This window comes from Stegostoma tigrinum, chromosome 6 (genome assembly GCF_030684315.1).
Source record: "Stegostoma tigrinum isolate sSteTig4 chromosome 6, sSteTig4.hap1, whole genome shotgun sequence".
NCBI lineage: Eukaryota > Metazoa > Chordata > Chondrichthyes > Orectolobiformes > Stegostomatidae > Stegostoma > Stegostoma tigrinum.
The window spans coordinates 98,303,217-98,329,071 of NC_081359.1; the positions used below are offsets into that span (position 1 = coordinate 98,303,217).

The following is a 25,855-nucleotide window of genomic DNA, read 5'->3' on the forward strand; positions in this document are numbered from 1 at the left end:
GATGGGTCAGTTTTTGTCTAGTGTGTGCAGGAGGGCTTCCTGACACAGTATGTAGATAGGCCAACAAGGGGCGAAGCCACATTAGACTTAGTACTGGGTAATGAGCCTGGCTAGGTGTTAGACTCGGAAGTAGGTGAGCACTTTGGTGATAGCGATCACAGTTCTGTTATGTTTACTTTAGTGATGGAAATGGATAGATGTATACCACTGGGCAAGAGTTATAGCTGGGGGAAAGGCAATTAGGCAAGATTTAGGGAGCATAGGATGGGGAAGGAAACTGCAGGGGATGGGCACATTAGAAATGTGGAGCTTATTCAAGGAAAAGCTCCTCTGTGTCCTAGATAAGTATGTACCTGTCAGGCAGGGAGGAAGCTGTAGAGCGCGGGAGCCGTGGTTTACGAAGGAGGTGGAATCTCTGGTCAAGAGGAAGAAGGCGGCTTATGTTAGGATGAGATGTGAAGGCTCAGTTAGGGTGCTTGAGGGCTACGAGGTAGCCAGGAAAGACCTAAAGAGAGAGCTCAGAAGAGCCAGGAGGAGACATGAGAAGTTGTTGGCGGATAGGATCAGGGTAAACCCTAAGCCTTTCTATAGGTATTTAAGGAATAAAAGAATGACGAAAGTAAGATTAGGGCCAATCAAGGATAGTAGTGGTAAGTTGTGTGTCGAGTCAGAGGAGATAGGGGAAGCACTAAATGAATATTTTCCAACAGTATTCACTCTAGAAAACGACAATGTTGTCCAGGAGAATACTGAGATACAGGCTACTAGACTAGGTGGGATTGAGGTTCACATGGAAGAGGTATTAGAAATCCTACAGAGGGTGAAGTTAGATAAGTCCCCTGGGCCAGATGGGATTTATCCTCAGATCCTCTGGGAAGCCAGGGAGGAGATTGCCGAGCCTTTGGCATTGATCTTTAACTCGTCATTGTCTACAGGAATAGTGCCAGATGACTGGAAGATAGCAAATGTGGTTCCCCTGTTCAAGAAGGGGAGTAGAGACAACCAGTGAGCCTTACCTCAGTTGTTGGTAAAGTGTTGGAAAAGGGTATAAGGGATAGAATTTATAATAATCTAGAAAAGAATAAATTGATTAGGGATAGTCAGCACGGTTTTGTGAAGGGAAGGTCGTGCCTCACAAACCTTATTGAGTTCTTTGAGAAGGTAGATAGAGTAAATCAGTTGATGTGGTGTATATGGATTTCAGCAAGGTGTTCGATAAGGTTCCCCACAATAGGCTATTGTACAAAATATGGAGGAATGGAATTATGGGAGATATAGCAGTTTGGATCGGAAATTGGCTTGCTGAAAGACAGAGGGTGGTAGTTGATGGGAAATATTCATCCTGGAGACCAGTTACTAGCAGTGTACCGCAGGGGTCGGTGTTGGGGCCACTGCAGTTATCATTTTTATAAATGACCTGGATGAGGGCGTAGAAGGTTGGGTTAGTAAATTTGCAGACGACACTAAGGTCGGTGGAGTTGTGGACAGTGACGAAGGATGCTGTAGGTTGCAGACAGACATAGATAAGCTGCGGAGCTGGGCTGAGAGGTGGCAAATGGAGTTTAATGCAGACAAGTGTGAGGTGATGCACTTTGGTAGGAGTAACCGGAAGTCAAAGTACAGGGCTAATGGTAAGATTCTTAGTAGTGTAGATGAGCAGAGAGATCTCGGTGTCCATATATACAGATCATTGAAAGTTGCCATCGAGGTTGACAGGGCTGTTAAGAAAGCATACAGTGTTTTAGCTTTTATTAATAGAGGGATCGAGTTCTGGAACCGTGAGGTTATGCTGCAGCTGTACAAAACTCTGGTGCAGCCGCACTTGGAGTATTGCGTACAGTTCTGGTCACCGCATTATAAGAAGGATGTGGAAGCTTTGGAAAGGATGCAGAGGAGATTTACTAGGATGTTGCCTGGTATGGAAGGAAGGTGTTATGAGGAAAGGCTGAGGGACTTGAGGCTGTTTTCATTAGAGATAAGAAGGTTGAGAGGTGACTTAATTGAAACAGATAAAATAATCACAGGGTTAGATTGGGTGGATAGGGAGAGCCTTTTTCCTAAGATGGCGATGGCAAGCACGAGGGGGCATAGCTTTAAATTGAGGGGTGAAAGATATAAGACAGATGTCAGAGGTGGTTTCTTTACTCAGAGAGTAGTAAGGGCATGGAACGCTTTGCCTGCAACGGTTGTAGACTCGCCAACTTTAGGTACATTTAAGTCGTCATTGGACAAGCATATGGACGTACATGGAATAGTGTAGGTTAGATGGGCTTCAGATCGGTATGACAGATCAGCACAACATCGAGGGCCGAAGGGCCTGTACTGTGCTGTAATGTTCTATGGCTGACTTGCTGTTCCTCACTTTCTTGCCTTTCCCTATAACCCTTGACTCCCCCACTCATCAAGAATCTCTCTATCACAGCATTAAATATACACAAGGACTCTTCCCTTACTGCTCTCTGTGACAAGGAGGAATTCCTCCTCATCTTAATATTAAATTGGCCTCCCTTTATTCTGTGACTATGCACTCTGGCTCTAGACTCTTCCATGGGGGGAAACATCTTATCAGCGTTTACCCTGCTAAGGCACTTAAGAATCCTACATGTAGAAAGCAAGTACTGCAGATGCTGGAGTCAGAGACATCTTGGTGTGGAGCTGGAAGAACACAGCAGATCAGGCAGCATCACAGGAATAGGAAAGTCCATGTTTTGGTCTGGATCCTTCTTCTGAGGGTTCCAACCCAACACGTTGACTTTCCTACCTCTCTGATGCTGCCTGATCTGCAGTATTCCTCCAGCTCCACACTGTGCTTTCTCTAAGAATCCTATATGTTTTCCTAAGATCACACCTCATTCTTCTAAATTCCGATGGATAGTGTCCCAACCAGAATTCCAGGACTTAGTCCCTGTGGAAGAACAGCAATATATTTTCAAGTCAGGATGGTGTGTGGCTTAAGGGTAAACTTGCAGGTGGTATTATTGCCATGCATCTGCTGCCCTTTTCCTTTCAGGTAGAAGAGATTTTGGGTCCCAGCAAAGGAAGCTTCGTGACTCCTTGCAATGCATCTTGTAAATTGTACATGTGGCTGCCGTAATCTGTTTAGGGTGAAGAGGTGAATATTGAGGGTTTTGGTGGATGTGGTGTTAATCAAGCCAGTTGCTTTATCCTGGATGGTGTCAAGCATCTTGAGAGTTGGAGCTATCCTTATCCAGGTAAGTACAGGATACCCAACATATTCCTGACTTGTCCCTTGTAGAAAGTGGACAGGAGACAGGTGGCACCTTAACCACTGCAGAATTCCCAGCCTCTGACCTGCTCACAGTTTGATATGATTCAGCAAATATAGATTGTTGTTTGACTAGTCTGTGGACAGCTCTCACAGTTTTGGCACAAGAAACAGAGGGACTTTGCAGGGTACGTGTTATGCTCTGTATTATTTTTGACCAACATCGACTCAAGTTCAATAGTGTTCATTACAAAGACTGCAGCATGGTACTCACTTCTTTGTGACTTCTTGAGCCATAATTGAATTCCTCTTTCTGGCCTCTCCCAGGAAACCCTTGACTCCTTTGTCAATCAAAAGCCTGACAAATGAATTGGCCTTGAATATATTCAATGAGCCTGCATCCATGGAAATGAATTCCAGTGATTGATCATCCTATGATTGACAAACCCTCCTTATCTCCACCTTAAAATGAGAGATTCCTTATTTTACAAACTGTGCCCCCCTGTTTTTAGACTCCCCTATGAAAGAAAGCACTTCTCAGCATCTACTCTGTCTAGCCCCCTCCCGTCCTTAAGAAAGTGAGTTCTGGAGGGTTCTGATTAATGAAACTGGACTCAGTGCCTGGAAGCAGAGTGTTGGTTAATCCAGGACTTGAGTTGCTTTCTGACATTAGCAAGGCATTTGGAAGACAACGTCATTCACTAGAATGGTGTTTGTTATAAACAAAAACATAACCCATAAGTAAGGTTATTGCCAAAGGGGCCAACACCTGATGTTGAGTTCTGAGGAAAAGTCACCGGACCTGAAACGTTAACTCTGTTTTCTCCTTTACCGATGCTGCCAGACCTGCTGAGCTTTTCCAGCAGCTTTGTTTTTGACCCTACGTTGAGATTGGAATCAATCAGAAATCAACCAAAGGTTCGCCATTCATTGAGTGCTTTTATAGCCAGCGAAAAATTGTTTTACAGCTAATTTTGCAATCTTGAAGTGTAATGGCTGTTGTTGGAAAGGTCTCAGCCAATTGCGAACGAGGTTCTACAAGAAGCAACATGGCAATGACTAGGTAATCTGTTTTAGTGACGATCATCAAAAGATAAATTTGGACTCTGGGAGAAATTCCCTCCTCTTTTCTGAATAGCAGTGTCAGTCTTTTACATCCACCTTGGAGGGCAAACAGAACCTCAGTTTAGTCTATCATAGATGCAGCATCTTCAACTTTAATTCATTACATGGCAGAGTAGATTCAAGGGGATGAGTGGCCTGCTCTGATTCTAACTCAAACATTCACACATTCATAACAATGCAACTTTCTGTGGAGTAAAGGGTTTACTGTAGGAATAGCCACTGTTCAAGAATCTACATCATAGTTACATCTGATCACGAGGTACTGGGACCTGAGACTACAGGGTGTCAGAGATGTCCTCTGTCATCGTCCCTCTTACCTGGTTATTTGGAGTAATGCCTGGTTAAGTTCACTGACCTGAATGTAGAGCTAATCTTACTATATATTCTTTCAGAGGGGTACTGCAAATGGCAACATAGCTTTTGTGTTCCAGTCTTTGGAATAGGCCTTGAATACATAGCCATCTGACATAGATGCAGGTACAGTGCAAACTGAAAGACAATGACACTTGTCCTTGAGCAGGCCTTTTAATATTTAATTACAATCAATGAAAACCAGCTGCTGTGGTAACCAAAAGTATTTCATGTTTCAAGCGTTCAAGACATGTAATTTTATGTAATTATATACAGTTATAGAGATGTACAGCTTGGAAACAGATTCTCAGTTCAACTCATCCATGCCAACCAGATATTCTATATTAATCAAGTCCCATCTACCAGCATTTGGCTGAAGACTTCCTATTTATGTATCCATCCTGATGCCTTTTACAGGTACCATCTGTGTGAGGAAATTGCCTGTCAGGTCCTTTTTAAAGCTTTCTCCGCACCTTAAACCTATGCCCTCCAGCTTTTGGACTCCCTTACCCTGGTCCAAGCCCAGAGGCCAGGAAACCAAACTTCCTGTTGGTAGCACAAGCTCAGCAAATTCATGGAATCCCTGCAGTGTGGGGGCAGGCCAATCAGCCCATAGTGACCCTCCAAACAGCATCCCAACCCAGACCCCTATACCTGCATTTCCCACGGTCAGTCCACCTAAGGGCACATAGCTTTAGACTTTGGGAGGAAGGCCAGAGCAAACCATGCAGATATCGGGTGAATGTGCTCGCTCCACACAGACAGTTGCCGGGGGGTGGAATCGAACCCAAATCCCTACCACCGTGAGGCAGCTGTGCTAAACACTGAATCAACGTATGTGCGTGCGAGAGAGAGATTTCTAAACCCCACCCCACAGCCACCAAACCCGCTGTAAATTGCTGTAAACGGTGGATGTATAAAATGGGCGAATGTGGGCTCCTTACAGATGTGTTAGAGACAGCACTCTCGGTGTTTTAGGGAAGCAGTTAGTGAAATGGAGGAATATTAGAGTCATAGAGAACCACTGGCCTTCGCGATGGACTCGGTCAAAAACAACTCTTCCAAATGTTGTTACATTTCAACCCGCCAGATACAGATGCAGCCTCACACGGCAGTAATACTGTCTCTGGCTGACTCGGCTTACGGTCACAATGTTTTGATCCGTATTCTGTGCACGGCGGGGAGGTGCTAACAGGCCGCAGGGGGACGGAGCGCGGGTGCATGCACATTTCAGCTGCTGAAACACAGTATGGAGATGTAGGAGAATTTACAACCAGGCCCAGCCCGGAGAACAGGCCTTTCCGCGAGCTGGCGAGCATAGGCTTTCCTTCTCTCGGAACATCGTCTATCCACGATTTTACTCTGCCCCGAATCTAAAGTGTGGTTTTATAGTTAACGCGCACAGGACTGAGATTGGGGCATCGTGCAGTCTCTGGAATCCCAACGAACACGAAGGTGCATTTACATAGCGCCTGCAATGAAACTTGATGGCGCTTCACGGGAGCTTTACACAGCACATTCTAATAGACAGGGATCTGGAAGCAGTTGGCCAAAGAGGTGGGATTTCAGAATCCCCTTAAAGAGTCATACTCATCGTGCAGACCAGACATCCCAGTCTGACCTAGTCCCATTTGGCACATTCCCCCAGAAGCCCTCCTTATTCACATACCCCTCCAGATGCCTTCTAAATTTTGTAATTTTACCCACCTATACTACTTCATTTGGCAGTTCATTCCCATACACATACTACCCTGTGTGAAAAAGTTACCCCTCATGTTCTTTTTAAATCTTTCCCCTCTTATCTTAAACCTATACCCTCTGGTTTTGAACTCCCTATCCTGGGGGGGGGGGGGAAACCTTGGCTATTCAGCCTGTCTGTGCCCCTCATGATTTTAAGAGTTTCCATAAAGGTCTTCCCCCAGTCTCTGACGTTCCAGGGAAAACAGCCCCAGGATATTAAGATGGGAGGTGGAGATGCCGATGATGGACTGATATGGACAAGGTCAAAAGTCTCAGAACACCAGGTTAGAGTCCAACAGAAACAGACGTTGCTGGAAAAGCTCAGCAGGTTCGTCGGCAGCTGTGAAGAAAACAAAATATCAGAGTAACAAGATAATAAAATGTGAGGCTGGATGAACACAGCAGGCCAAGCAGCATCTCAGGAGCACAAAAGCTGCCCAAAACGTCAGCTTTTGTGCTCCTGAGATGCTGCTTGGCCTGCTGTGTTCATCCAGCCTCACATTTTATTATCTTGGAATTCTCCAGCATCTGCAGTTCCCATTATCTCATCAGAGTTAACATTTCAGGTCCGGTGCTCCTGCCTCTGAACATGGTTATTTGAAAATGCAAGCTTTTGGAGCTCAGCTCCTTCTTCAGGTGTAGTGACAGAGGGGGTATAAGACACAGAAAGAATTTATAAGCAGGAAGTAACAACCCCAAAACTGACCGCCACTTGTTCAAACTTTAAATCAGTTAGGAAGGAGACTACTCATACCCATGAGGATGGCCTCAATCGTGATCTTGGGTTCAGGTGCAATACAGGTGACCCCACCACACTACATACTCCCACTCTCATACGAACACACTCACACAAATATACGCATACTTACACAGACGCTCTCTCTCTCACACACACACTTTCTAATGCACACACATGAATGATTTCATCCAAAATAATTGTATAGTTGCAGATACATTCTGTTTCGCTCAAAAATGTGACTCCAATTTGAAACATAGATTCTAGGGAAGACCTCACACATTGTATGACCTGAGATGTCACCTCTTATAGATTGATGGTGGCAGGTTAAGTTGCTCCATTCGGAGCTCACTCTGCTCGCCAGTTCTCTTATTCCTCCCTGCCCTTCTGTAGTAATTCTATCCCCACTCCTTTCAACTACCTACCTAAGGAAAAGCAACCGTGTCGTGACTGCGAATCACGTGGCGAGAGCTGAATGCGCAGGGTGTGTCCTGCAGTGACGGTGGAACGTGGGCTGGCGCGGCAGCCGAGAGCCGGACGATGGGATCGGCATGGTGTGCGCTGGAAAGCCTGAGTGGGACTCTGGCAGAGGAATGGTGAGGGCTGGAAAACCCGGAGCAGGATTCTAGCGGAGGCATAGCGAAGGTTGAAAAACTCAGATCGGGACAGCGGAAGTGAAAAGGCAGGTTGGACTCTCTCACATTATCTTTTATTTCTCTCGTCTTATTCTAAGTTAATGTGAATGGCACCATGTATCTACGATGAAGGTGCACGCTTTACACTGTATTTTTTACATTGAATACACGTGACAATAAACGATTCAATGATAAAGCCTTTAATTATGTCGGGACAATAGTTGAAAGGAATCTGGATTTTGCATTTCAATCAGTAGTCTTCCTCCTAACTGAGTAAAGATTCAACAAGAGACAGTTGGTTTTGGGGTTGTTACCTTTCTGCGTATAAATTCTGTGCCTTATACCCCCTGTCTCACACTACACCTGAGGAAGGAGCTGAGCTCCAGAAGCTTGCGTTCTCAAATAAACCTGTAGGACTATAACCTCGTGGCATGTGATTTTTGACCTTATTAAGATGTGAGAGTGGAGAGTAGTTTAAACATGAAAGGAGCCACTGAAGGGGCTGAATGGAGTGGGGAAGAGGTCTGTGTTAAAATCAACTGAAATTTACAAATCTTAAGTGGCCAATTCACTCATTTGGAGTTCCTCTTGCATCACTCATTTGTCCTGAAGACTCCTTGGTCTTCCCTAGGAACATGGGATTAAGGGCAGCAGTTAAGGGATATTGAAAGTAAAGGCAGTTTGCTTGTGGTGGATGAGACAGCCAAGAACTAAGATCAAGTAGAGCAGTAGGACGAAGGCCGAGAGCAGCACAGTGCAGAGGCAGAAGAGATACATCTAGCTGATTTTATACTTTCAGCTGCCAGCTCAGACTGAAGGCAGGGTAGCATAGAGGGAGGATTGACACAAATAGCCTACACCAGGGCAGGGAGAAAGGAGTTACATGTGGTGCTGGCTGAAATGTTGGGTCAGCAGTCAGGAACTGAGATCTCAGTCCAAACCCCTTGCTCTGGTGAAGAGAGAACAAATCCTATGCATGACTATGAGGAGTATCCTCCATACAATCTAAGTGACAGATTGATTGCCTCAAACTCAGCAAATGAAGAGGCTATCATGACTTTTGAGAATTTGTACATATGAAGTAATAATTGAAACATATAAAATAATCAGAGGGTTAGATAGGGTGGATAGGGAGAGCCTTTTTCCTAGGATGGTGACGGTGAGCACGAGGGGGCATAGCTTTAAATTGAGAGGTGAAAGATATAGGACAGATGTCAGAGGTAGTTGCTTTACTCAGAGAGTAGTAAGGGAATGGAACGCTTTGCCTGTAACGGTAGTAGATTCGCCAACTTTAGGTACATTTAAGTCACCATTGGACAAGCATATGGATGTACATGGAATAGTGTAGGTTAGATGGGCTTGAGATCGGTATGACAGGTCGGCACAACATCGAGGGCCGAAGGGCCTGTACTGTGCTGTAATGTTTTATAATGATAATAATAGCTATTCAGTGGGTATGAAGTTTAACAAGCGGAATGTGTTCGAATTGCCTGTAATGGTGATAGGTGAGTGCAAGTGGAGAGTGGTGGCGATTGGTCAATGAGGTAGAGGAGCAGATAGATAGTAGAGAAGGTGGACAGGTTGTGTCAGGTCAGGGAGGTGGTGATGGGAGGGAAGGTTGGTCATGGATGAGCCTGGGGGTGAGGAGATTTTGAAACTGCTAAAATCAACATTTAGGCCATTGAGCTGTAGGCTCCTGAGGTGGAATGTGAGGTACTGCTCCTCCAGTTTCTGGGCGGTGTCATTGTGACACTGGAGGAGGCCCAGGATGGACATAATGTTCAGGGAATGGGAGTGGGAGTTGAAATGGTTCGCAGTTGGAAGGTGTTGTTGTTTGTTGTGAACAGAGCAGAAGTACTCCACAAAACGGTCTCTGAGCCTCCACTTGGTCACACCAATGTAGAGAAGGCCACGTCAGGAGCAGCAGATGTGATAGACCACATTGATGGATGTGTAGGTGAACTTCTCCCTGAAGTGGAAGGTTTTTTTGGTTCCTTGGATGGAGATTGGGGGGAGGCACGGGGCAGGTGTAGCACTTCCTGTAGTTACAAGGAAGGTGTGGGCGTGGTGGGGTTAGTGGGGAGTGTGGAGCAGATGAGGAAGTGGTGGAGAGAGCAGTTCCTACAAAAGGCAGATGCGGCTAGGGAGTGAAATATCTTTTTGGTTGTGGGGTTAGATTGTAGGTCGCGGAAGTGGTGGAGAATGACACGTTGGAAATGGAGGTTAGTGGAGTGATATGTGAAGGCAAGGGGGATTCTGTCGTTATTTTTGTTGGGGGGAGGAGATGTGAGAGCAGAGGTGCAGGAAACACAACATTTGCAGTTCAGGACATTTTCGATCACCAGAGCGGGGATGTTACAGTCCTTTGAAGTAAGAGAATATCTGGGATGTTCAGCTATGGACCGCCCCATCTTGGGAGCAGAAGCAGTGGAGGCAGAGGAAAGGGAGTAGGGGATCACGTTCTTGCAGGAAGGTGAGTGAGAGGAGGTGTAGTCTACGGAGCTGTGGGAGTCAGTGGGCTTGAAATAGATTTCGGTTTTGAGACAGTCACCAGGGATGGAGACAGAGGTGTCCAGGAAGGAGAAAGAGGTATCAGAGATGGTCCCAGGTTGAGGTTGTGGTGAAAGGTGTTAATAAAGTTGATGAACTGTTCAAGTTCCTCGTGGGAGCAAGTCATTCATGTAGCGGAGGAAGAGGTGGGGGATAGTGCCAGTGTAGCAGCAGAAGAGAGACTATTCCATGTATCCTTCAAAGACGCAGGCCTCGCTTGGACCCATGTGGGTTCCCATGGCCACCCCCCTTTGTCTGTAGGATGTGGGAGTTCCATATGGTTTATTGTTTTTTACTGCTGTTCTGTACTTTACTGCAATCGCCGTAATAGTGGAATGCACAGCCCTGTAGACCGCTGTAGGAACAACAATATATGTAACATGCAAATATTTAGAATTTCCAATTCTGCTAATTTGTGACACTGGAATTTCCTCAAATGTTGACAAAAACCTATTTAGGACAACAATGTGAATTTGCATATATTGATAGACTGACTGCTGACTCATCCCCTATTTGGAAAAACTGAAAACGCTTGATGTGACTGTACACCCCTTACAACTCACTGTCACTTGTACAAGGTAATTTTTAGGACATTGAAATGAGCTGTTTTCTCACTGTCCCCTATGTTGCTTCATTATTGTAAGATTGTTCATCTTATATACTATTATACTCATTCCAGAAACCACCAATTTCTTTCCAATTAAGATTCAAAGTTCAGAATGTAAGCCTTTCTGTGTGTAATGAGGAGACAGGTGGATTGTCAATAGCAAGCATTCATGGAATTAAATTGTAAAGAAAGAGAAAATCAATGACTCTCATACAAATCTCAAATCTCAGAGTAAGCACCATCTAAATAAAGGTACTATGGCCCTCTTAGCTAATATTCCTATCACACGAATACGACAGAAGAAGGTGTTCCTGACTGGAGGGCAGAAGAGAAGGCAGAAAGAACATTCCAGAAGGTTTACCCTGGCTGTAATTTCGTGAGATTAAGCTTTAATTTTTTACAATTTATTTGGTTTATTTAAGTGGGACTTGTATCTTTGGGAGCAGTGTATCATTAGAACTTTGTTTTATTCAGGAATAGTCAGTAGTTAAGAGAAATTGTTCAGTTAGTTAGTAGTTCTGTTAATTTGTTAACTGTTAGAGTTAAATCGATAAATTGTAAATTGTTATTTGTTGATTATAAAGTGAGTATCAGGGATTTCTTTCATTTAACCACTCCTGGTTTACTACTATAATTACCATTAGTGTAGAGCCAGTCTTCTTCTGACTCACTTTTTATACTGAGAAGGTCTTACAGGCTTAGAAATTATGTTTACTGAGCTATGAGCTCAGACCAGAGTTGTATGTGGGAAACCCAAAATTAAGGGGGTATTAAGTTTTCTCCCTTCCTACAGTCAGCCTGCTGGAGTCAAAAAGTCTGTCATAGAGCAGAGAAACAGACCCTTTGGTTCAACTCGTCCATGCTGAACATTCATTCCAATCTGACATAGTTCCATTTGCTAGCATTTGGCCCATTTCTTCCTAAACCCTTCCTATTCAAGTATCCATCCAGATGCTCTTAAATGTTGTAATTATACCCCCCAGCCTCCACCACTTCCTTTGGCAGCTCATTCCATACACGCGCCATCCTCTGTGTGAAAAAGTTGCCCTCAGGCCCCTTTTAAATCTTTCCCATTACCTGTGAGCCATTTGGCCGGCATGGTGGCTCAATGGTTAGCACTGTGGCCTCACAGCGCCAGGGACCTGGGTTCGATTCCTGCTGCGGGCGACTGTCTGTGTGGAGTTTGCACATTCTCTCCGTGTCTGCATGGGTTTCCTCCGGGTGCTCCGGTTTCCTCCCACAGGCCAAAGATGTGCAGGTTAGGTGGATTGGCCATGCTAAATTGCCCATAGTGTTCAGGGGTATGTGGGTTATAGGGGGATGGGTCCGGGTGGGATGCTTCAAGGGGCGGTGTGGACTTGTTGGGCCGAAAGGCCTGTTTCCACACTGTAGGGAATCTAGTCTAATTACCAATGCTTAGTGCCCCTCCTGCAGTTACCCTGTTAAAAGGCTTTATGTAAGCTGGTGAAAAATTAATCATAGTTCTTTCTAGCTAAAATTCTCATGAAAGAGCTCTCTTCAACGAAAACATTTTTGCTTAAGCCATGGCTCAACATGTACAATGTCCCACCCAGAGATTGTACCGCACAGAAGCCAGATATAGACTGGCTGCCTGTCAAGTAAGAAAGACAAATCTTTGAAAGGACTAGTTGGAACTAGTTTGGTCTGGGGTGGTGGGAGGAGTAACAGACAGGCTTGAGGGATAGTTGAGTAGGCAAAACACTTCTGGAGGATGAGAATATGGTCACAAGTGGTAGGAGATATTGTAGGATTGGAAATTGAACAGATTGACAGGGGATATTGGGGTGTAGCTTCATGTATCTACTAGCCTGCAAGCAGTGCTGTAAGAACATTGGATGCAATGGATCCATCCTGTCTCGTGTTCTTCGATCTCCTGGGATTTCCAAGGGCAGGGAACCCCAGAAAGCTTTTGTTAAAATTGGAAAGCATGTTAAAATGGAGCCATGCAGCCTCCTTAAAGGAATTTTCACTTCCGGACAGTGGATTGGCCACTTACCTCCTTCCTGCTTCCATTCAACAAGAAGTGTTGGCTGCAAGCTGAATTGGATTTGGGTTTGAAATGTTAACTTTGCACTTGACTCAAACCTATTCATTATTGGGGAGTTAAAATTACTACTCAAATTACAAAGTGTGATAGCTTGATTTGCATAATTCTGCTGTTGAATCATAATGACCTCTTTACATTACATCTTATGTATTCAGGTGTAGTTTGACCCATTGCAGGTGGGGACACTTGAGTGAAATCTCTGATTGGACAATGCATTGTACCCAGCCTAGCGAACAAGTCAATGACCAAGGTACTTGCCAACTCTGCTTCTTTAAAAATGGGCTAGACTGTGTCATTACTGGGCGGTACTGTAGGTTTCAGGGTGTACAGGTGCCTTCTGGTTTTCATGGGTTTAAATCCAGTTCTTCCTGCTTTTGGGTTTGAATGTCCTGTTCAGACTAAATTTGCTGAGTCACTTTTAATGAACATGGACCCAGAGCAAAGGAAAAATGCTGTTCCCAGTCTGGGATTTAGCTTCATTCAGAGGCCCCAGCATATGTGGGAAGTACAGGAGAGTGAATGTATTTTGGATCTGATGGTCCCAAGGCACATTGTTCAGCAAGATAGTGGGAACTTTACTCTGCATCTGTGTTTAGTGTTTCTGACCACGTATGCTGGAATTTTGAATGATTCTGTTTCTGTTCACTGCCGTCCCCCATAAGTTTTCCTTTCAATTTGATGAATGCAAAGATTTCCTACAGTCCAAAATGAACTCGGCATTAAGTGGACATAAAGATCTGTAACAAGTTGAGAAGTAAAGCCATTGTGTCTCCTGTGCTATCCACCAGGATATCTGAGGGTGGTGTTACAGAGCGGGGAGGCAATGATTTGGTGGAAATGTCGCTGGACGAAGTAATCTATAGACATAGACTAGTATTCTGAGGACAGAGGTTCAAATCCTACCATGGCAGATTGTGAGACTTGAACTCCATGAAAGAAGTTCTGGAATTAAAAGCTAGTGTAATGGTGACCGTGTAACTATTGTCTATCTTTGTCTGGCTCACCAACGTCCTTTCGGGAAGGAGATCTGCTGTCCTTACATGGTCTGACTCGAAACCCACTACAATGTGGTTGATACTTAATAGTTTAAAACAAGGGCATCTTGGGATCGTCAGTAGTTGCTGGCCTTGCCAGTGATGCCCGTATCCTAGAGAAGAATAGGGCGGCACGGTGGCTCAGTGGTTAGCACTGCAGCCTCACAGCACCAGGGACCTGGGTTCAATTCCACCCTTGGGCGACTGTCTGTGTGGAGTTTGCATGTTGTCTGTGTGGGTTTCTCCGGGTGCTCCAGTTTCCTCCCACAGTCCAAAGATGTGCAGGTTAGGTGAATTGGCCATGCTAAATTGCCTGTAGTGTTCAGGGATGTGTAGATTAGGTGGGTTAGAGGGGAATGGGTCTGGGTGGGATGCTCTGAGAGTCGGTGTGGACTTGTTGGGCTGAATGGCTGTCTCCACACTGTAGGGATTCGATGATCAATGAAGATTGAGGAATTATTCTTGCATAGTGACCAGACTCTGATATGGCATCTAGATCCCTACCAATGATAGAGTTGATATTGTGAACTGCCAGGTTAGGGACTACTGCCCATGTGACCCGTACTTTGGAACAAAAGTGATGCCTCAGTCTCAGAGGTGAGAACGTCCTGTATAACTGGTGTCTCCTTTACAACATTCTGTAGAAAATGGCAGATTCGAGGAGAAAGCAACAAATATCATTTTCAAGTGTTCTTCAGAACCAGTTTGCCCACTGGATGTCAGATTTACCAGAAAAGCTATGGGACAAGTCGCTCTGCAATCTGGCGATTCCAGGTAATGATGAGTGGTTGATCCCAATGTTGCCTTTTGCAGTCAACAAGAATAGGATAGAACAGAAAACGGGCATTCAGCCCATTGAACCTGTTCAGACATTCAACAATAATCATGGCTGACTAAACACATTCTTTTACCCACCTCAATGAAAACTGTTTGCCACCAGTAAGCAGAAATCCATCCATCGCTACCTAAAATATTACTCAAGGATTGAACTTGCACAGGAATTCCAAAGGTCCATAGCCCTCTGAGTGAAAAACAATTCTCCTCAGCTCAGACCCTAAGTTGCATTCCCTTTATTTTTAAATTGTGTTCCCTAACAAGGCAAGGTTCTAGTCAACATCTTACCTGCATCTGCCCTCTCTGTTCTTTTGAATATTTCGTTGGTTTCAGGAAAATCACCTTACTGAAACTCTGACTTGAAACTGTCAAGAATACAGAACGAGATAATAAAATGGGAGGCTGGATGAACACACCAGGCCCAGCTGCATCTCAGGAGCACAAAAGCTGACGTTTCGGTCCTAGACCCTTCATCAGAGAGGGGGATGGGGTGAGGGTTCTGGAATAAATAGGGAGAGAGGGGGAGGCGGACCGAAGATGGAGAGAAAAGAAGATAGGTGGGGAGGTAGGGAGGGGATAGGTCAGTCCAGGGAAGACGGACAGGTCAAGGAGGTGGGATGAGGTTAGTAGGTAGGAGATGGAGGTGCGGCTTGGGGTGGGAGGAAGGGATGGGTGAGAGGAAGAACAGGTTAGGGAGGCAGAGACAGGCTGGACTGGTTTTGGGATGCAGTGGGGGAAGGGGAGATTTTGAAGCTGGTGAAGTCCACATTGATACCATTGGGCTGCAGGGTTCCCAAGCGGAATATGAGTTGCTGTTCCTGCAACCTTCGGGTGGCATCATTGTGGCACTGCAGGAGGCCCATGATGGACATGTCATGTAAAGAATGGGAGGGGGAGTGGAAATGGTTCGCGACTGGGAGGTGCAGTTGTTTACTGCGAACTGAGCAGAGGTGTTCTGCAAAGCGGTCCCCAAGCCTCCGCTTGGTTTCCCCAATGTAGAGGAAGCCACACCGGGAACAATGGATACAGTATACCACATTGGCAGATGTGTAGGTGAACCTCTGCTTGATATGGAAAGTCATCTTGGGGCCTGGGGTGGGGGTAAGTGTAGCATTTCCTGCAGTTGCAGGGGAATGTGCCGGGTGTGGTGGGGTTGGAGGGGAGTGTGGATCGAACAAGGGAGTCACGGAGAGAGTGGTCTCTCCGGAAAGCAGACAAGGGTGGGGATGGAAAAATGTCTTGAGTGGTGGGTTCGGATTGTAGATGGTGGAAGTGTCGGAGGATGATGCGTTGTATCCGGAGGTTGGTGGGGTGGTGTGTGAGAACGAGGGGGATCCTCTTTGGGTGGTTGTGGCGGGGGCGGGGTGTGAGGGATGTGTGGTGGGAAATGCGGGAGACGCGGTCAATGGCGTTCTCGACCACTGTCGGGGGAAAGTTGCGGTCCTTGAAGAACTTGAACATCTGGGATGTGTGGGAGTGGAATGCCTCATTGTGGGAGCAGATGAGGCGGAGGCGGAGGAATTGGGAATAGGGGATGGAATTTTTGCAGGATGGTGGGTGGGAGAAGGTGTATTCTAGGTAGCTGTGGGAGTTGGTGGGTTTGAAATGGACATCAGTTACAAGCTGGTTGCCTGAGATGGAGACAAAATGGACTGCTGCTTAGCAACAAGGTGTCCTTTGACACAAGGAGAGACATAGGCAGAGGCAATTTATTTTAGAAAGGCAAAGGCATCTAACTTCTATGGTAACTAAAGTAAAATGTATGATCTGTCAAGCCAGATTTCACTCTAGGATCTGATTTGACCATCAGCTGGGATCACAACAGTGATATGAATGATTTTGTGTCGAATCAAGAGAGTCCAGTGTTCAAGTCCCACTTTAGTAATAATACTCCAGTGGAACACTGCAAGTCTAAAGGTCCGTCAGTTTCCTTAGATGTTCAGTGGAAGGCCTGTCTGCCCACATATGTACACTTAAAATGTCATGTAGCTATATTTGAAAAAGGAACTAGTGTGGAGGAAGTGAAAGTAGTAGTTTGGGTTGACAGTTCCAAAGAGCTTGGAGTACTGATTGAGAGTGAAAGGCTGTGACTGGGGCACACAGCTGATGGAAAACCATTCAGATCAGATGTACTGAGGAATCCTGGTGGATGTTATACATTGCTTTGCATTTATCATGTATGGAATATAAATATTGTAAACAGGAGTGTGGTTGATTCACTTGAAGTAATTGTACAAAGTTTTAACAGTGGACCTTCTTTTGACCCTTCTAGGAAGCCATGACTCGATGACCTATTGTTTAGATTTAAACTCTCCGATCAAACCTTCAGATAAGATTTTAAACTATTTGGATCATGTAATTCCCTGTATCATTCGACCAGAGATATATAAATGGTGTAGGACACAGGTAAACTACAACTTTGCAAACTGCTTTATCAGTCCACTTTGCACCCCGATTTACAATGTTTTTGCTCTTCTGCTTGTATTTCTCGTCAAGGCCTGCTGCAGTGCTCCAACAAAACTCAAAACAAACTTGAGGAACAGTTGCTCATTTTCTACTTGAGCACTTTTACAGCTTTCAGAACTGAACTCCGAGTTCAACAACTTCAGCACTTGAACACTGTCTTCCACCCCATGCACGCGCATTCAAACACAGACACACAAACACATACATTCAAAAACAGACATACACAGACACACACACAGATATGCCACAGTCACACTGTATCTTAATTGCATGGGTTTGTTCTGAGAAAAGTCAATCTATTTTCCACTGCTCACATCTATTATGAGCACACATTTTGCATCCACGTCTCTCCTCTACTTCTATTAACTTTCCACTCGTCGTTTGCTTTGGACATTCTTACAGCTGTTCCACTTACCACTCTTCCCTTTTGTTAGCAGCATAAAACTATCATTCTCCAGCCATTTTTGGTTCTGATGAAGGGCCATACAGGATTTGAAATGTCAACTTTGTTTCTCTCTCCATAGATGCTGCCAGGCCTGCTGAGTTTTCCAGCACTTTGTTATTTCAGCTGTTTGGCATCCACAGTATTTTGCTTTTGAATAAGCATTCTGAAGACCATAAGACTATAAGATGTGGGAGCAGAATTAGGCCATTTTGGACCAGTGAGTCTGCTCTGTCATTCAATAATGGCTGATATGTTTCTCAACCCCTTTCCCCTGCCATGTTCTTGTAACCCTTGATCTCCTTACTAATCAAGAACCTATCTATCTCTGTCTTAAATACACTCAATGACTTGATCTGCTGTGACAGAGTTCCACAAATGGATCACCATCTGGTTGAAGAAATTCTCCATCTCAAGTCTAAACCATAATTCCTTCACGCTGAGGGTGTGCCCTCGGTTCCTAGTCTCTCCTACTAATGGTAACATCATCTCCATACCATTCTATGCAGGCCTCTCAGAATTCTGTAAGTTTTAGTGAGATTCCCCCCTCAACCTTCTAAACAGGGCTTCATTCCACTCATCTGAACTAGATTCCTATGCACTTTCTGGTTCATCCAGCTCTACACCTTGTTGTCTCAGTTTCTGGAGGTGTTTGGCCAATGTCTATATCACTGTACAACCTTGTTTAGTAAAAATTACAGCTGTGATACAAACCAGTCCCCTGTAGACAATATAGTTGTGAATTACTATTTTAGACTTTCATGTGTACACACATTCTTAATGCAACATTTCACATCAAAGATCAATATCTGGTCTCATTACACGGGGGGGCGGGGGGGGGGGGGGGGGGGGTCCGGATTGAGTTCCAAAGGTACAGTTAGAGTATGAAGATAATTGAACCAGGCTGCACTAACATTTATCATTCTAATAAATGTCTGCTGCACTGTCCAAAATCTTGATATCCTTCTTTGATTGCAGTACCAAGAATAAGACAGTGAACTAGCTGAGGCCCTACCTTTGATTACTAAGGTCACCTGAATTCCAAGTTGTTACATTTCATGCATAAGTCAATGTGCATTGTTTGTGGTGTTTTCAAATACAAGTAAGCTCCTGTTTGTGCTTTTTCAATTAGCAGGAGGCACAATAGTAGGTAATCTGCTATGATGTCTTAATGCATGTGCTAGGTCTCATGTTTGTAATGTTGTGGCTGTAAACTTTTTGTATGTCTGAATTTGTCATCCCAACTTTGTGATGTTATCTAAGGGTCAGTCTGTCAGATTCTTTATACAATTTTTATTTGCTCTCTCTCCTGGCTGTCTTATCATATCAAGGATTGGTGTAAAGTCAAGAAGAGTATCCTAGTTCATCATTTGTACTTTGGTAAATCATGACCATACACACTTCATGTTGAACTAAATGTTAATATACAGTGGTTTGATTTGAGCACCCCAACTCAGACCCTCACAGCACCAGGGACCCGGGTTTGATTCCACCCTCTGGTGACTGTGTGGAGTTTGCACATTCTCCCTGTGTCTACATGGGTTTGCTCTGGTTTCCTCCCACAGTCCATAGATGTGCAGGCTAGGTGAATTGGCCATGCTAAATTTCCCGTAGTGTTCAGGGATGTGTAGATTAGGTGGGTTATGTGGGATGGGCCTGGGTGGGATGCTCTGACGGCTGTTGTGGTCTTATCGGCTGAAAAGCCTGTTTCCACACTTTTTAGGGATTCTATGATCTATGAAAATGCTCTTCTGGTTTTATGTGATGTGTTGCTAAGCTATATAAACCACAAAATCCTTTGAGAAATTAGTTGATCGTAGCAGTTGGAGTGCTAAAGATTATGTTCACCTCCTTGAGATAGGGAGAAGAAAATAAGCAGACTTGTTTCACTCTTATTGGGTATCTAGCCAGATCTGTTAGATTATGCTCTGGTTCCCTCCTACAGTTCAAAGATGTGCGGGTTGGGTGGATTGGCCATGCTAAATTGCTCGTAGTGTCCAGGGCTGTGTAGCATTGGTGGATTAGCTTTGGGGAAATGCAGGGTCACAGGGATAGGGTAGGGGATAGATCTGGGAGCAATGGTCTTTGTCGAGTTGGTGTAAACTCGATGGGTCAAATAGCCTGATTCCACACTGTAGGGATTTTATGATTATTCGGTTTGTCTCATCTTCAATTCTGTTTTGGGAGATGGTATAGTATGTGGCAAAGGCCATTAACGTGTTTCCAGTCCTGGACTGCAGAAAGAGGGATCTGTCCAGAGTTACTGACTGCTGTTGGCGTGAGAAGTAGCTTAGAGCAATAGGAATATCTGGGATAGAAACTGTGCTTCAAGTGCACTACCTCATACCTGTCTACTCATCTTTTCACCATTCCCTACCCTCCTTCCTCGTTTCCTTTAGCTGTAATGACTCACTGCATTTCCTCATCTGCCTCAGCGTTCTGTTACATTCCTGTAAGCTATGCATTAAGTACATGTTTAAAGTAAAAGCTACTTGTACTGTACATGTATGAAGCCTTTGATAATGCTTTATGGCTAAGGAAGTACATATTGTTGTCATTGCTATAATGTAGCAACATATCTAAGGTTTTAAGTTTATGTTTCATAGTGAAAAAGAAGGAATAACCAAAATCCTGTTCTTCTTACAATAGGAATCCAGTATAACTGAACAACTGGAAGCAGGTATTCGGTTCTTTGACTTAAGGATCGCTCATAAACCAAATGATACTTCAGATAATTTATACTTTGTACATGGGATCTTCACAACTGTAACTGTCCTGGTAAGTCTGTTTTAAAAAGTAAAGTATTACCAGGAAATCTGATTTGAAATATAAATGGTTTGTTGGATTATATGCTGCCATTTGATGTTTGCAGTTTGTCTTTATTTTTTCTCAGTTATATTGGAAGCAATGATTCAAAGTGCTCATAATGCCAAACACCACCATGTTAATGGGGACTGGGAGGATAAGTCAGCATTTACGTTAAATGGATTTTAACTGTGATAACTGCATTCCTCTTTTCAGTGTAACAGACATTTTGAACAATTTGTATTTTAAAGGATACTTTGAAGGAATTTGTACTTTGGCTGGAAGCTCATCCTAAGGAAGTGGTAATATTGGCCTGCAGGTCCTTTGACGGGATGAATGAGCAACAACATCAGGAGTTAATTCAGGAAATAAAGAACGTATTTGAGTCCAAAGTGTATCCAAAAACCTCTGTTGTAAGTAAAATTGAACAACAATAGATGAGTTGCAGGTGTCTTTTCCCTAGGGTGGGGGATTTTGAGACTCAGAGCATATTTTTAGGGTGAGAGGAGAATGATTTTAAAAAAGACTTGAGACGCATTTTTTTTTTGCACAGTGGTTTGTGTGTGCAATGAAGTTCCACAGGAAGTGGTGGATGTAGTAACAGTCACAGTGTTCAAAAGACATATAGATAAGTGCATGAATAGGAAGAGTTTAGAGGGATATGGGCCAAGCGCAGGCAAGTGGGACTAGTTTAGTTTGAGATTATAATCAGCATGGACTGGTTGGATTGAAGGGACTGTTTCTGTGCTGTATGACTCTATGAAACTATAACTGCTATAATTAGCAAAACCATAGTTAAAATTAATGTTTATGTTTTTTTACAAAACTTTGATGTAAAGAAAATATGGGAAAGGGATACGGGAAGATTTATACATACCAACTAAGACCAAATACACATCAAGGCAGGTGTATTCCAGATACGGACTTGAATCGTGTTGGCTGGAAATCAGTTAAGTTTCTGGATCAATGAGTAGATGCATCTCTAATGCACTTTTTTCTTACAGGAACTGGCAACACTAAGAAGGCTTTGGGAGTTGGGTTGCCAAGTCATCATCTCCTATGATGACGATATTGCAAAACAATATCCGGAACTTTGGCCTGGAATCCCTTATTGGTGGGCAGACACATATGATCCTAAATTGCTTGTCCAGTTTCTAGAAAACCAGAAACAGGCTGGACGACCAGGTGTGGAAAATATGATCCTTTTAATAAACATTTGTGTTCCAAATGTGGTCACCTCAGTGCACATTTACGAAAATGACCATGTGACTAGAAATGGTTTTCAGAAATTTTGCCCATTAGTTGAAAAGAAGGGAACCTTTCTAAATCTCTGGTTAGGCCACAACTGAAGTAGCGTATCCAGCTTTGGTCAATACATTTTAGCAAGATGTGAGAATTCTGGAAAGTGTGCAGAGTAGATTAATCACAATGCCAGGGATGGGGATTTTACCTACCATTGTTGAGAAGCTAGGCTTGCTCCCCTTGGAGCATAAGGGTTTGAGGGTAAATTTGATAGAAGTGTACAAGAGAATAACAGATTTGCAATAAGGTGGACAAAGAAAAACTTCCCATTTCGAGAGCAAGTAACAGTGGTTTAATGTTTTAGGCAACAGATGAAAGAGGCTGTGAGAAAGGATATTTTAATGCAGCAAGTGGTAATGACTTGGAACTGGCTCTTTGAGTGGTGAAGTAGAGATGGTCAATGATTTCATAATGAAATTGAAACAAAAGGCCTCCTGAAATTTGCAAGGTTACGGTGGCAGAATGCGAAGATGGGACTGACTGGATTGCTCAATGGAGCGCTGGCATGGACTTGATGTTCTTTTTATTTCTTCGTGGGATGTAGCTGTTGCTGGCCAGGTCAGCGTTTATTGCTCATCCCTAACTTTCAAGATAAGAGTCAACCACATTGTGAACTCCAGATCTGCAACAGGTAGGCCAGAGGAATGGCAGACTTCTTTGTTAAAGGGCACTAGTGAACCAGATGTGTTTTTACTACAACTGGCAATGATCACATGATTACTATTAGACTAACTTTTTTATTTCAGATATTGGTGAATTCAAATTTCACCATTTACCATTGGTAGGATTCACACCCAGGCTTGCAGCAGCTTTGCTAGTCCACTGCCAATACTATGACACCACTACCTCTCTACTGAATGGCCTCTTTTTGGTGCCATAAATAACTGCATGAATACTTGAGATGTTTGGTTTTTCAATCTCTCCCAATGCAGAATGTGTGACTGATGGGATGAAATTCTCAGCCACCAACCAGCCTTGTTTGCTGCATCAGCAAAACAAATTGAGGGTTGACATTCATAGACCTCTGGAAATTCCAGGCATGCTGTCCAAGATTTCCTATGATGTAGCGATGTAGCCTAGAAAAGCACTAGGTTTGATTCCTAGTGTGTGCTGACCTCTAGCAAAGCAGCATTTATCTAATTGAAAATGCAGAAAATTTCTGACAGGGTTTCATCAGAACCAGAAAAACACATTCAAACACAAGTGCATTGAGGGGGAATGAGCTAGGTAGGAAGAACTTGAGGGAAGGTGTATAATCAGCTGGGATACAAAAAAGATTAAGACAAAAAGATAACTTTGTGAGGCTTTGACAACAAAAGAAATAAAGTAATCATCAGTTGCATCTGGTAAACAAGAAGGGAGCAGTGTTTATGATCTGAAATGTTAAAGTTAGTATTGAATCTGCATGGCTGCAAAGTGCTCAGTTGGAACGTGAGACACTGTTCCTTAAAAAAAATTATTGTTACAGTGTAACGGTTTAGGAAGCTGAGGATGGCTAGGTGAGAATGGGAGATTTAATGTGTCAAGCACCCAAAACATCAAGGTGATGTTTAATAAAGGTCAGTGTTATAATACTTGCTACAAAGAGAATATCTTGTAATATCTTCAAAGTTATATTTTGTTAAATATTTTGTCTTTTTTAACATATAGATGGATTTTTCGTTGCTGGTATAAACCTGACTGAAGATTGGTGGTACATCCTTACTCATCTTCACAGCTCTTTGAAGAGACTGACTTTTCCTAACTATCCATATTTGAGTGACTGGATTAAGAAGCAGGTCGCAGGACCAGGAGAGCACTGTTTTAATATAATTGCTGGAGACTTCATAGGAGCTGGCTACCTAGTACCTGCTGTACTTTCGCTCAACAACATACTGATTTAAAAATTGGCAAATTTTACTGAAAAAAAACTGGAAGGTATTTTTGTGAGTGACCGTAAAATGTCATCTTGGCTTGGTGAACTCCTGGGATGAGAATTCAGGCATTTTGCATTGCTTGGCTGTATCAACCTGTAGGCAAGTAATGGCTCAAGGTGAGAGCTGCCTGCTAATCAGGTGGTGGCAGTGCTGAGACTACTGACAACTGGCACACCCACCCTCCCCTCCAGAAAGATGGGCTTACCTTCAAAGCTGACAAACCCTGGTGAAGGACATATGAAGTGGGGCCAGATTTGAGAGAGTGGGAGAACTGTTTTTGCTGGTGTGGGCTTCCTTTGGGAAAAATGTTAGAATCATAGAATCCCTACAATGTGAAAGCAGGCCATACTGTCCATCAAGTTCACACAGACCCTCTGAAAGCATCCTACGCAACCCTAACCCCGTCCCCATAACCTATCCCTGTAAGCCTGCACATTTTTGGGCTGAGGGAGGAAATTGGAACACCAGGAGGCAGACACGGGGAGATTGTGCAAACTCCATACAGTCGCTCAAGGGTGAAATTACCTGAACCAGAGGCACTCGCTCACCCCAGCCTGGCAGTTAAGGCCTCCAGGATGATTGGTTCTGTAACTTTCTGCCAAATTCTTAATGGCTGCTGGAGAAGGAACGTATGTAGGCATTAATCGGCCAGTGAAGTGGCTTTAACCATTGGAAGGCAGGTCACACTGACACCTCTCCACTGTGGGTAAAGTCCCAGCAGTGGTATAAGCTACTGACATGATGTCCTACTTTACGTCCAGTCTCCCACTCCCTTCAACCTGTCCAACGAAGTGCAAATTTCCAGCCTAAGTCTGTAATTTGCAGTTAAACTTCAATTCCAGGAATAGACTTCATAACCTAAGACTGACCAAGTGCTCTATTGTTGGATTTTCTGTATGGTGGATGAGATGTTTGTTATGGCCAGTTTAAGCTTATTCGGATACACCTAAAAAATCCCATGGCACTGCCTGGGCATGTGCAGAGGCTTCCGGGCCACCATCAGTTTCGTCAAGTCATAGAATCATGCAGTCCAGTAGGAAGCCATTTGGTTCCATTGTGTTGCATTAGCTTTGTGAAAGAGCTATCCAACCAATTACTCCAAAGAGGATTCTTTAGCCACAAAGCATTAACTCTCTTTCTCTCTCTTAACACGATTGGTGCCAGAACAGCTGGGTTTGTCCAGCATTTTCTATTTTCTGGACAATTAATGCCATCCCTACTCTTTCCCAATAATCCTGCAATTTCTTTCTCATTTTATACATTAGATCCAATTCTCTTTTGAAGGTTACTGTTGAAACTGATTCTACCATTCTCGATGACAGCGCATTCTGGAATGCCCTAACTCACTGCGGAAAGAAAGTTCTCCATTTTCATAAAAATAGCTGAAATGGTGATTGCTGCATTTCAGACTTTACTATATGCAGAAAGACCACATTCCTTTGGTTGAAAACTTAAAATATAGGCAGCCCATGTTTTGACTTAGGGGTTTAAAAACCAATGAATGGCAAGAGGTTAGTGCTGTTGTTGTCCTAATACAACAAAATGCATCAGAGATAATGGGAACTGCAGATGCTGGAGAATTCCAAGATAATAAAATGTGAGGCTGGATGAACACAGCAGGCCAAGCAGCATCTCAGGAGCACAAAAGCTGACGTTTCGGGCCTAGACCCTTCATCAGAGAGAGCTCTCTGATGAAGGGTCTAGGCCCGAAACGTCAGCTTTTGTGCTCCTGAGATGCTGCTTGGCCTGGTGTGTTCATCCAGCCTCACATTTTATTATCTAACAACAAAATGCATGACTGCTATACCAATATTGTGGTTATTTCCTTTGCAGATGCTGCCAGACCTGCTGAGCTTTTGTTATATTTCAGATTGTTAAATGTTATATTATTGCACCATAGTCTCTTGAAAAATAAAACGCATGCAATATCTCTTGTCCATGTTGTTACACAGGAGTTCAGTGTTTTCTCTCCATTATACTGAATATCAGCAGCCCCACAGTATGTGATATTCTTCACA

General features: G+C 43.8%; 1 protein-coding gene across 6 annotated transcripts; it reads left to right on the forward strand.

The window, feature by feature from the left end:
* Nucleotides 1-5,559: 5,559 nt before the first annotated feature.
* On the forward strand, nucleotides 5,560-25,442 carry LOC125453389 (PI-PLC X domain-containing protein 1-like). Of its 6 annotated transcripts, XM_059646940.1 has the most exons (9): nucleotides 5,560-6,157; nucleotides 7,609-7,860; nucleotides 13,194-13,288; nucleotides 14,717-14,846; nucleotides 17,179-17,312; nucleotides 20,464-20,592; nucleotides 20,871-21,032; nucleotides 21,624-21,804; nucleotides 23,572-25,442. In XM_059646940.1, exons 3-9 carry the CDS (start codon nucleotides 13,280-13,282, stop codon nucleotides 23,802-23,804), a joined length of 978 nt encoding a protein of 325 aa, XP_059502923.1. In that variant the 5' UTR covers nucleotides 5,560-6,157; nucleotides 7,609-7,860; nucleotides 13,194-13,279; the 3' UTR covers nucleotides 23,805-25,442. The 6 variants fall into 6 exon arrangements, with proteins under 6 accessions (XP_059502923.1, XP_048388859.1, XP_059502925.1 ...); XM_048532902.2 differs by lacking the exon at nucleotides 13,194-13,288 and having other exon boundaries at nucleotides 7,609-7,864; XM_059646941.1 differs by lacking the exon at nucleotides 5,560-6,157 and having other exon boundaries at nucleotides 7,503-7,860.
* The last annotated feature ends 413 nt before the right edge of the window (nucleotides 25,443-25,855 follow it).